Source organism: Mustelus asterias, chromosome 30 (genome assembly GCF_964213995.1).
Source record: "Mustelus asterias chromosome 30, sMusAst1.hap1.1, whole genome shotgun sequence".
NCBI classification, from domain to species: domain Eukaryota; kingdom Metazoa; phylum Chordata; class Chondrichthyes; order Carcharhiniformes; family Triakidae; genus Mustelus; species Mustelus asterias.
Window position 1 is genome coordinate 9626437 of NC_135830.1, and position 12005 is coordinate 9638441.

At 47.3% G+C, this 12005-nt stretch overlaps 3 protein-coding genes across 5 annotated transcripts in view; 1 reads left to right on the forward strand and 2 right to left on the reverse strand.

The window, feature by feature from the left end:
* LOC144480736 (uncharacterized) overlaps positions 1-12005 on the reverse strand; it is a gene marked incomplete at its 5' end in the record, with an annotated part of 80539 nt that overhangs the window by 30264 nt on the left and 38270 nt on the right. Inside the window, one exon of the mRNA XM_078200319.1 lies at positions 4141-4494. Coding sequence (XP_078056445.1) covers positions 4141-4494 — 354 coding nt within the window. The remainder of the gene's footprint in view (positions 1-4140; positions 4495-12005) is intronic.
* On the reverse strand, positions 642-2891 carry LOC144480660 (uncharacterized). Its single transcript, XM_078200258.1, has 2 exons — positions 2841-2891; positions 642-1627 (listed from the first exon to the last, which is right to left on the reverse strand). The coding sequence occupies exons 1-2, from the start codon at positions 2889-2891 to the stop codon at positions 974-976; spliced, it is 705 nt and encodes a 234-aa protein (XP_078056384.1). The 3' UTR covers positions 642-973.
* LOC144481022 (uncharacterized) lies at positions 5117-11518 on the forward strand. 3 transcript variants are annotated; one of them, XM_078200659.1, is made up of 2 exons: positions 5117-5194; positions 9924-11512. In XM_078200659.1, exon 2 carries the CDS (start codon positions 10176-10178, stop codon positions 11310-11312), a length of 1137 nt encoding a protein of 378 aa, XP_078056785.1. In that variant the 5' UTR covers positions 5117-5194; positions 9924-10175; the 3' UTR covers positions 11313-11512. The 3 variants fall into 3 exon arrangements, with proteins under 3 accessions (XP_078056785.1, XP_078056786.1, XP_078056787.1); XM_078200660.1 differs by having other exon boundaries at positions 5129-5293; positions 9924-11518; XM_078200661.1 differs by lacking the exon at positions 5117-5194 and adding an exon at positions 5333-5410.

The following is a 12005-nucleotide window of genomic DNA, read 5'->3' on the forward strand; positions in this document are numbered from 1 at the left end:
CATCCTTGCTGGGAGCCTTTCTGCTTGTTCCGCAATCAATGGCCTTTTCCAGCTCAAGTGATGAGGATTCCTCGTCCAACTCAACCATGACAGGAAGCTGCAGTAGAATCAAACAGAGACTGGGAGGTATCCGTCTCACGGGAGTACAGCTCACAGTCGTGTTCAACCCAGTGGGACATCGGTTTACTTCTGTTGGTGAGAACTTCACCATCTGCCGATTTCAGGGGAACAATTTGGTGATTGTAGGACAAAGCATCATATTCATCCCATCATACATCGCACAGAGATATTCATTATCACAGGCAGTTTGGAATTATTGGTGTCGGATTGTCCGGTGTTTATTAACAGAGTATCTCACTGTTTTCAAAATTTCTGATGCAATGTTCCAGCTGTTGGGTTTATGATGAGCATCAGGTAGGCTTTGCTTTTTGCTTCAATGACCGGTATCATCTCTGCTGAGTGGATCTCAAACCAGTCTGTTGTAGGAGCCACCTTTACCAAATGTTGCTGCTGCTGTGTCAGAAATGGGTGAACTCAGAGGCCTCCAAGTTTCATCAACTTCAATATTGATTGTTAAGGATTTTATGTGAGATTTAACTGTGCCTGTATAATATTTCACTATTTTGTTTATGTTCCTTCATATTTAATTTCATAATGGACGTGTCACTGTGAAGACGTCAGTCAGAATTGTCAGCAAGGATTAATCAGGACTTTCTAATTGGAGATGTTAATCAGTGGAACCTCTCACACACTGATTTGCATCAAAGATTAATTTAGGATTGAAGTAAAGTTCATCATTTTATGTTGAACAGGTTCTTGTTAAGGATTCTTGAATTTAGGGGAAAGATCACAGAAGGTGTTTTTAAAAAGGGACATTGCAGCTCCGAAAATCAGTGACATCTCCAGAATATTAAACTCCAGCTACTTATAGGGATGTTAATATCAGCAAAATCGAACCAATATTATCAGACTATCAATCCTGGCTGTGATTAAAAGCAGAATCCAATCCTTGCAGTCTATTATGAATTTGCTGGTGTCTCAGCAGGCTGGAGGACCTTGTGAATGCCTTTCCACACAAGGAGCAGGTGAAAGGTCTCTCCCCAGAGTGAGTGCGTTGATGAGTCAGGAGGTTGGATGACTGCTTGAAACTCTTTCCACAGGTACTGCAGCTGAATGGATTCTCCTGAGTGTGAGTGCGGTGGTGGGACTGGAGGGTGAATAACTGAGCGAATCCCTTCCCACACACCGAGCAGGTGAATGGTCTCTCCCCGGTGTGAAGTCGCTGGTGCCTCACCAGATCAAATGACTGAGAGAATTTCTTCCCACATATGGAGCAGCTGAACGGTCTCTCCCCGGTGTGAGTGTGTTGGTGAGCAGTCAGGGTGGATGACTGTCCAAAACTCTTTCCACAGGAGGTGCAGCTGAACGGTTTCTCCTCAGTGTGAATTCGCTGATGTGTCCAAAGGCCGGATGACCGAGTGAATCTCTCACCGCACACAGAGCAGGTGAATGGCTTCACCCCAGTGTGAATCCGCTGGTGTGTAGCGAGGCTGGATGTGCTGTTGAACCTCTTCCCACAGTGAGTGCAGCTGAAGGGCCTCTCCTCAGTGTGAATTCTCTGTCTTGCCTGGTGATTGTCGAGCGGTGTTCATTCATCCGTTGTCGCAGCGTCTGCATAGTTTCCCCAATGTACCATGCCTCGGGACATCCTTTCTTGCAGCGTATCAGGTAGACAACGTTGGCCGAATTGCAAGAGTATGTACCGTGTACCTGGTGGATGGTGTTCTCACGTGAGATGATGGCATCTGTGTCGATGATCCGGCAAGTCTTGCAGAGGTTGCTGTGGCAGGGTTGTGTGGTGTCATGGTCACTGTTCTCCTGAAGGCTGGGTAGTTTGCTGCGGACAATGGTCTGTTTGAGGTTGTGCACTTGTTTGAAGGCAAGAAGTGGGGGTGTGGGGATGGCCTTGGCGAGATGTTCGTCTTCATCAATGACATGTTGAAGGCTCCGGAGGAGATGCCGTAGCTTCTCCGCTCCGGGGAAGTACTGGACGACGAAGGGTACTCTGTCCACCGTGTCCCATGTTTGTCTTCTGAGGAGGTCGGTGCGGTTTTTCGCTGTGGCGCGTTGGAACTGTTGATCAATGAGTCGAGCGCCATATCCTGTTCTTATGAGGGCATCTTTCAGCGTCTGGAGGTGTCTGTTGCGATCCTCCTCATCCGAGCAGATCCTGTGTATACGGAGGGCTTGTCCGTAGGGGGTGGCTTCTTTAACGTGTTTAGGGTGGAAGCTGGAGAAGTGGAGCATCGTGAGGTTATCCGTGGGCTTGCGGTACAGTGAGGTGCTGAGGTGACCGTCCTTAATGGAGATGCGTGTGTCCAAGCTTGTGTGGCTTTTGCTACCAAATAAACCTGTTGGACTTTAACCTGGTGTTGTTAAACCTCTTACTGTGCTTACCCCAGTCCAACACCGGCATCTCCACATCATGATATAAAACCCCACAGTCACTGACACCAATCTCCTCCTGTCTGATATAAACCCCACACTGACACCAATCTCCTGCTGACTGATGTAAACCCCACAGTCACTGACACCAATCTCCTCCTGTCTGATATAAACCCCACACTGACACCAATCTCCTCCTGTCTGATATAAACCCCACACTGACACCAATCCCCTCCCCTCAGTTAATTTGATTTAGTTTACTTGTTTACTCAATAAGATTGATACCAATTTCTCCTGTCTGATGATTTTGTAGCCCCTTTTTCATGAAAGATATACACCAGTTTGTTATTTCAATTGGACCTGTCTTCATTCCCGGGCCGAGGGGATTTCAGTACCAGGCGGAAGGGGTAAAATTTGGGAACGCTTGATTCTCCACCAATTCCCATTCCCCTTCTTTCTGGGGGATAACGGAGCTCTCACTGTGTGTAATGTGCAGGTCAGTAAGAATTGTCAGCAAGGATTAATCAGCACTTTCTAATTGGAGATGTTCATCAGTAGAACCTCTCAGACACTAAATTGGCAAGTTTGAATCAAAGATCAATTGAGGATTGAAGTAAAAGTTCAATATTTGTGGCAAACTGATTGCTGGTGGAATTCTCTGAATTCAGGGGAATGATCACAGACACATATTCTTAAAGGGAGGCTGCAGGCCCAAGAACACAATCAGCAAACTAACTAGAATCTTAAACTCCAGCCAGAACTATGGTTGGTGACATCAGAGAGACAAACCTGAATTGTCAGAATGAACACGGTTCAGTCCTGGGTACAGTGAACGCCAGCAACATCAGTGGAATCCAAACCCTTCAGTCACTTGTGAACTTGCTGGTGTGTCAGCAGGTGGGCTCGCTGACTGAATCCCCTCTCACACACTGAACAGGTGAATGGCCTCTCCTGGGTGTGAACTTGCTGGTGTGTCAGCAGGTGGGCTCGCTGACTGAATCCCCTCTCACACACTGAACAGGTGAATGGCCTCTCCTGGGTGTGAACTTGCTGGTGTGTCAGCAGGTGGGCTCGCTGACTGAATCCCCTCCCACACACTGAACAGGTGAATGGCCTCTCCTGGGTGTGAACTTGCTGGTGTGTCAGCAGGTGGGCTCGCTGACTGAATCCCCTCTCACACACTGAACAGGTGAATGGCCTCTCCTGGGTGTGAACTTGCTGGTGTGTCAGCAGGTGGGCTCGCTGACTGAATCCCCTCTCACACACTGAACAGGTGAATGGCCTCTCCTGGGTGTGAACTTGCTGGTGTGTCAGCAGGTGGGCTCGCTGACTGAATCCCCTCTCACACACTGAACAGGTGAATGGCATCTCCTGGGTGTGAACTTGCTGGTGTGTCAGCAGGTGGGCTCGCTGACTGAATCCCCTCTCACACACTGAACAGGTGAATGGCCTCTCCTGGGTGTGAACTTGCTGGTGTGTCAGCAGGTGGGCTCGCTGACTGAATCCCCTCTCACACACTGAACAGGTGAATGGCCTCTCCTGGGTGTGAACTTGCTGGTGTGTCAGCAGGTGGGCTCGCTGACTGAATCCCCTCACACACACTGAACAGGTGAATGGCCTCTCCCGGGTGTGAATTCGCTGGTGTGTCAAAAGGTTGGATGAAGTTGTGAATCCTTTCTCACACGTGGAACAAACGTATGGTCTCTCGCCAGTGTGAACTCGCTGGTGTGTAAGCAGGTTTGATGAATTAGTGAATTGCTTCTCACACACAGAGCAGGTGAATGGCCTCTCCCTAGTGTGAACACGCTGGTGTGTCAGCAGCTGGGATAACTGAGTGAATCCCCTCCCACAAACAGAGCAGGTGAATGGCTTCTCTCCAGTATGAACTCTCCAGTGTATCAGAAGCTCAGATGACTGAGTGAATCCCTTCCCACACACACAACAGGGGAACGGTCTCTCCCCTGTGTGAAATCGCTGGTGTCTCAGCAGAGTGGTTGACTGAGTGAATCCCTTCCCACATACAGAGCAGGTGAATGGTTTCTCTCCAGTGTGACTGCGTCGATCAATTTCCAGCCGAGATGGATACTTGAATCCCTTTCCACAATCCCCACATTTACACGGTTTCTCTGTGGTGCTGGTATCCTTGTTTCTCTCCAGGTTGGTTGATCAGTTCAAGCCTCATACACAGTACACGTGGATTCCATCTGCCAAAGTGTAACCTCTTATTTATTGTCCCCCTCCCCCATCCTCTGATGTGAACCATCCTCCAGTGGCTGAGCCAGGATGGGGCCGTTAACCTGGGCCTGTTCCCGGGAGGGAGAAGCTCCGCAGCTGCAAACCAGGGAGCTGACAATGATTCTGAAGGGTTTGCGGATCCACAAAGTGTTTCCAAATCCTCCCAGCCACCGCCTAACGCTGACTCCGCTTCTCCGGGACAAACAAGCGCCAAGGACAGCAATGACACTGCGCATGCTCCACATCACAATGCCCGGGGACTGATTGACGGCGGCTCCGAACCAATCGGAAGAGGGGGCGGGACTGGAGGACCGAGCGGGAGCGGCTGGTCCTCCAACCAATCGGAGTGAATGAGGGGCGGGACCTGAAACATGCGCAGCTCCGGACCAATCGGAAGAGTTTCCTGTTCCACGCATGGGAGACGTGCGCATGCGCAGTAAGCAAAGGCGTTTGCAGCACGCGCAGTGCGGGTGACAGCGACTGGAGAGAAGTTCCTCTGTCTCATCAGCAGCCGGTAAGGATGCAGAAACATAGAGGGAGCAATCGAACCGGCGGATGGACGTAGACGGTTTCTAAATACCTGTTAAAGGCCTCAAGCATCGAATATGAGCCCGTAGGTCCCGTGTTTGCAGTTTCGGGTCTTTTTCCCGAGACGAAGCTCAGGTTAACAGCCGCCATCTTGATTGAGCAGGGAGCAGAGCGCATGCGCTGGTGTCTTGGTGACGCAACCGTGAGGGGGCGGGTCTTTGTGTTTCTGCTCCCACCGGGTCCTAGTGCTCGGAAAAATGACTAAATTTGAGCATCAGATTTTCAAACAGCTTCACCCACTCCCAGGCTGCACCTCACGTTTGCAGCCGAGAGAAGTTAATGGGTCATGTACATATTCAGTATGAGAGGTTGCATCCCGGAATACTTACCTGAAGCGGTTACACGGCTTTTGTACTTGTTGGAGTTTAGAAGGTTGAGGAGGAATTTATTGAAACTTACAGGGTACGGCGTGGCCTGGACAGAGTGGACGTGGAGAGGATGTTTCCACGAGTAGATAAAACTAGAACCAGAGGGCACAACCTCAGACTAAAGGGATGTTCCTTTCAAACAGAGATGAGGAAGAATTTCTTCAGCCAGAGTCATCGAGGTTTACAGCATGGAAACAGGCCCTTCGGCCCAACTTGTCCATGCTGCCCTTTTTTTTAAAACCCCTGAAGCTAATCCCAAGCGCCTGCATTTGGCCCACATCCCTCTATTCCCATCGCACCCATGTAACTATCTAAATGCTTTTTAAAAGATACAATTGTACCCACAGCTTGTTCCAGACACTCACCACCCTCTGTGTGAACAAATTGCCCCTCTGGACACTTTTGTATCTCTCCCCTCTCACCTTAAACCTATGCCCTCTAGTTTTAGACTCCCCTACCTTTGGGAAAAGATATTGACTATCTACCTTGTCTATGCCCCTCATTATTTTATAGACTTCTATAAGATCACCCCTCAGCCTCCTACGCTCCAGAGAAAAAAGTTCCAGTCCATTCAGCCTCTCCTTATACTCAATCCATCAAGTCCCGGTAGCATCCTACTAAATCTTTTCTGCACTCTTTCTAGTTTAATAATATCCTTTCTATAATAGGGTGACCAGAATTGCACACAGTATTCCAAGTGTGGCCTTACCAATGTCTTGTACAACTTCAACAAGACGTCCCAACTCCTGTATTCAATGTTCTGACCGATGAAACCAAGCATGCTGAATGCCTTCTTCACCACTCTGTCCACCTGTGACTCCACTTTCAAGGAGCTATGAACATGTACCCCTAGATCTCTTAGTTCTGTAACTCTCCCCAACGCCCTACCATTAACTGAGTAAGTCCTGTCCTGGTTCAATCTACCAAAATGCATCACTTCGCATTTGTCGAAATTAAATTCCATCTGCCATTCGTCAGTCCACTGGCCCACCAGAGAGTGGTGAATCTGTGGAACTCTTTGCCACAGAAGGCTGTGGAGGCCAGGTCTTTGAGTGTCTTTAAGACAGAGATAGATAGGTTCTTGATTAATAAGTGGATCAGGGGTTATGGGGAAAAGGTAGGAGAATGGGGATGAGAAAAATATCAGCCCATGACTGAATGGTGAAGCAGCCTCGATGGGCCGAGTCGCCTAATTCTGCTCCTATGTCGTATGGCCTCTTGGTTACACTTCAGCCCCAGGCTCCTCATGTTTACATAGAAACATGCATAGAAAATAGAAGCGGAAGGAGGCCATTCAGCCCTTTGAACGTTCCCTGCCATTCATTATGGTCATGGCTGATCCTCAAATTCAATACCCTTGTCCCACCCATCCCCCCATAATATCCCTTTTGCCCCAAGAGATATATATCTACTTTTGAGGAATGGAGATCCAAAGATTCACGACCCACTGTGAGAAAAATATCTAATCTCTGTCTCTATGCGCAACACTTGTTTAAACAGTGACCCCGAGATTCTCCCATAAGAGTAAACAACACTTCCAACAAGTTGTTGGAAGGTATTTTGAGAGACAGGATCTACAGGCATGCAGAGAGGCAAGGACTGATTAGAAACAGTCAGCATGGCTTTGGAGTGGAAAATCATGTCTCACAAATTTGATTGAGTTTTTTGAATGGGTAACCAAGAAGTTAGATGAGGGCAGTGCAGTTAATGTTCTTTACATGGACTTTAGCAAGGCCTTTGACAAGGTATCAAATGGTAAGTTGTTGCATAAGGGTAATCTCACGGGATCCAGGATGAGGTAGCCAAATAGGTTCAAAACTGGCTTGATGACAGAAGACAGAGGGTGGTTGTAGATGGTTGTTTTTCAAACTGGAGGCCTGTGACCAGCCGTGTGCCTCAGGGATCAGTGTTGCGTCCACTGTTATTTGTCATTTATATTCATGATGTGGATGAGAATTTAGTAGGCATGGTTAGTAAGTTTGCAGTATGGTTAGTAAGTTTGCAGATGACACCAGGATTGGTGGCATAGTGGACAGTGAAGAAGGTTACCTAGGATTGCATCGGGATCTTGATCAATTGGGCCAGTGGGCTGGTGAATGGCAGATGGAGTTTAATTTTGATAAATGCGAGGTGATGCATTTTGGTAGATTGAACCAGGACAGGACTTACTCAGTTAATGGTAGGGCATTGGGGAGAGTTACAGAACAAAGAGATCTAGGGGTACAGGTTCATAGGTAGAGTGGTGAAGAAGGCATTCGGCATGCTTGGTTTCATTGGTCAGAACATTAAATACAGGAGTTGGGATGTCTTGTTGAAGTTGTACAAGACTTGTGTAAGGCCACACTTGGAATACTGTGTGCAGTTCTGGTCACCCTATTATAGAAAGGTTGTTATTAAACGAGAAAGAGTGCAGAAAAGATTTACGAGGATGCTACTGGGATTTGATGGTTATAAGGAGAGACTGGATAGACTGGGAATTTTTTTTCTGGAGCGCAGGAGGCATAGGGGTGATCTTATAGCGGTCTATAAAATAATGAGGGCCATAGATCACCTAGATAGTCAATATCTTTTTGCAAAGGTAGGGGAGTCTAAAACTAGAGGGCATAGATTTCAGGTGAGAAGGGAGAGATACAAAGGGTCCAGAGGGGCAATATTTTCATACAGAGGGTGGAGAGTGTCTTGAGCAAACTGCCAGAGGTAGTAGTAGAGGCGGGTACAATTTTGTCTTTTGAAAAGCATTTAGATAGTTACACGGGTATGATGGGTATAGAGGGATATGGGCCAAATGCGGGCAATTGGGACTAGTTTCGGGGTTAAAAAAGGGGCAGCATGGACAAGTTGGGCTGAAGGGCCTGTTTCTATGCTATAAACCTCTATGACTCCTCTCCACATCCAAGACCTTTCAGGATCTGAAAGGTTTAAATTAAGTTGCCTCTTACTCTTTTAAACTCAAGCAGAGACTGTCTCACTGCTCCTCATCAGACTATCCACCTATTCCAGGTGTTAGTCGACTAAACCTTCTATGAACTTCTAATGCATTTATATTTTTCCTTAAATAAGGAAATCGATAATGTACACATTGCTCCAGATACAGACTCACTGTGTGCAACTGAAACATAACTTCCCTGCTTTTACTCCATTCCCCTCATAACAAATAATAGCTTTCTGAATTACTTGTACCTGGATTTTCTATCGTGATGGATTTTGGATATTTTTTGTTACAGGTGGTTAGAAAGGGAGGATTTACACACAACAAACTCAAACCAAGAGAAAATGTTGTCTCTTCTGATACGGGCTTTCTGAATGGGACAAGTAGGTAGATGTGAATGGAATGTTTCCACTTGTTGGTTTTTCCATTACTGGGAACCATGAACAGACAACAAATAAATCAAACAGGAAAATAGGAGATGTTTCTTTCTTCAGACAGTTGTTAGAATATGGAACTCACTGCGACTGGAAGTGGTTGACACAAATACTTTAGATGCTTTCAAAAGGAAAATATATGAGCCTATGAGAGAAAAGGGATTGGAAAAATCAACTGAAAAGCTGAGATGTGGTGATCAGAATGAGAGGAGACTCATGTGGAGGATAAACTCCAGTCCAGACTCGATAAACCGAATGGCCTGTTTGTGTATTGTCACAGACAGAACAAACAATTCTCCTTCCCTGTTCAAAGACAATAACAATCAGCTCCTAATGATCCGAGTGACTGTCAGATCTCAACGTGATGTTTGGTTTGTGTTTTCTTGCTGTAAATCCTCCTTTCCATTATCCTGTAAAGGGAGTTTACAAAAGTCATCACTGTCAGTCCAGGATAGATATATTCATAGAATTCCACAGTTCGGAAGGAGGCTATTTGGCCCATCAAGTCAACTCTCTGACAGAGCATCCCACCAAGGCCACAACAACATAACCCAACTTATTTACCCCACTAATCTCCCTAACCTACACATCCTGGGGGAAAAATGGATAATTTAGCATGAAATCCACCTAACCTGAATATCTTTGGACTCTGGGAGAAAACTGGGGCACCTGGAGGAAACCCACGCAGACAAGTAGAGAATGTGCAAACTCCACACAGCAGCGCTCCGAAAGCTAGTGGCGTTTGCTACCAAATAAACCTGTTGGACTTTAACCTGGTGTTGTTAGACTCCTTACTGTGTAAACTCCACACAGACAGGTAACCACGGCCGGAATCGAACCCAGGTCCCTGGCGCTGTGAGGCAGGAGTACTAACCACTGTGCCACCGTGCCAGCCACGTAATTCTTTGTAAACTTATTTTACAGGAAATAGAAGAGGAGGATTTGCAGTCTGGACAAACAAATCTCACGTCAGACAGAGTCAATCAATTCATTGGGATTTGAAGATTTGTGCATCTGAAGGGATTTAATTGACCATCTCAGTTGGAAACTGGTGAGAATCTGTTTCCTTGCTCCTCCTGTGGGGAGGGATTGATACAGCTGGAAAACATGCTGACACGACAGTGAGCTCGCAATAGTGAGAGTTCATTCACCTGCTCCGTGTGTGGGAAGAAATTCATGTGTTCGTCCAACCTGCTGGCTCACCAACTCGATCACATTATTCAGAAGCCTCTTCAAAGCTCTGACTCTGGGGAAAGCATTGAAACCTCTGAGGAACAGGCCCAACACCAGCTTCTTCACACTGACGAGAGACCGTTCAGCTGCTCCCACTGCGGGAAGAGGTTCAGCCAGTCCTCCCACCTTGCAGAGCACCAGCTCCTTCACACACACGAGAGACCGTTCAGCTGCTCTCACTGTGGGGAGTCGTTTAGCAACTCAGTGCATCTCACTGAGCACCAACAAGTTCACACCAAGGACAGGCCATTCAGCTGCTCCCAGTGTGGGAAGAGATTCACTCAGTCCTCCCACTGCACCGTTCACCAACAGATTCATTTTCAGAAGAGACATTTTAAATGCTTTAAATGTGAGAAGACCTTCAAAAGAAGGATTAGTCTGCTGAGACACCAGGGCACTCACACTGGGGAGAGGCCATATGTTTGCCCTGTGTGCGGGAAAGCATTTACTTGTTTGCAGCATCTGCTGAGTCACCAGCCTATTCACACGGGGGAAAGGGCATTCATCTGCTCCGTGTGTGGGAAGGCTTTCACGGAGTCATCCAGCCTCCGGAGACACCGCCGCATTCACACAGGGGAGAGGCCGTTCTCCTGCTCCATTTGTGGCAAAAGATTTGCTCAGATTTCCTCCTGCAATCAACACCAACACATTCACTCTGATAAGAGACCTTTTCAATGCTCAGAATGCAATAAGACCTTTAAAAGAAGTGATGAGCTGCTGAAACACAAACGCATTCACACTGGGGAGAGGCCGTTCCTGTGCTCTGTGTGTGGAAAGGGATTCGCTCAGTCGTCTGGCCTGCTGAGACACCAACGCATTCACACCGGGGAGAAGCCGTTCACCTGCTCTGTGTGTGGGAAGGGATTCACTGATTCATCCTATATGCTGAAACACCAGCGAGCTCACACTGCGACAGAACCGTTCACCTGCTCCCTGTGTGGGAAGGGATTCACTGATCCATCCCGCCTGCAGAGACACCAGCGAGTTCACACTGGGGCAAAACCTTTCAACTGCTCCATGTGTGGGAAGGGATTTAATCAGTATTACAGCCTGCTGAAACATAGACGACTTCATGTGTGACCGGCAACGTTGGATTCTGTTGTTTCCGCACCCTGAGATAAACAATAACAATTGGATGAATAGGGGAGGCAGCGGCACAGTGGAATTATCACTGGACTCAGGGTAAGGCTCTGGGGACCCAGGTTCGAATCCCACCACAGTCGATGGTGAAATTTGTATTCAATTAAAATCTTCAATTAAAAGTCTAATGACAAACCTCAACCTTTAATCAATTGTCGTAAAAACCCATTTGATTCAGTAACGTCCTTTGGAAAAGGAAACCTGCCGTCCTTACTTGGTCAGGCCTACATGTGACTCCAGACCAGCAATGTGGTTGACTCTCAAATGCCCTCTGAAATGGAGGGCAGATAGGGATGGGAAAGAAATGCTGGCCCAGCCAGTGATGCCTACATTCCGTAAAAATGAACTTAAAAAAGTTCCTCAGTATCTCAGTAACCTCCTCCAGCCCCACAACACTCTGTGTAAACACAAGTTGTTGATGATTATGCCCTGAGATAGATAATGTGAACCCGATTCCCATCATCCGCCAACTCGGCAACTTCTTCACAAAAAGTAAAGCACATGGGATTGGGGCTGTTGTACTGAGATGGGTAGAAAACTGATTGGCAGACAAGAAACAAAGAGTAGGATTAAACGGGTCTTTTTCCAACTGGCAGGCAGTGACTATTTGGGTAACGCAGGATCAGTGCTGGG

Coding starts and splice junctions, on each gene's coding strand:
- LOC144480660 (XM_078200258.1), bottom strand. CDS start 2,891: ATGGGAATTGGTGGAGAATCAAGCGTTCCCAAATTTTACCCCTTCCGC. Junction 1,628..2,840: donor AATTTTACCCCTTCCGCCTG/GTACTGAAATCC, acceptor GACAATCACCAG/GCAAGACAGAGAATTCACAC.
- LOC144481022 (XM_078200659.1), top strand. CDS start 10,176: ATGTGTTCGTCCAACCTGCTGGCTCACCAACTCGATCACATTATTCAG.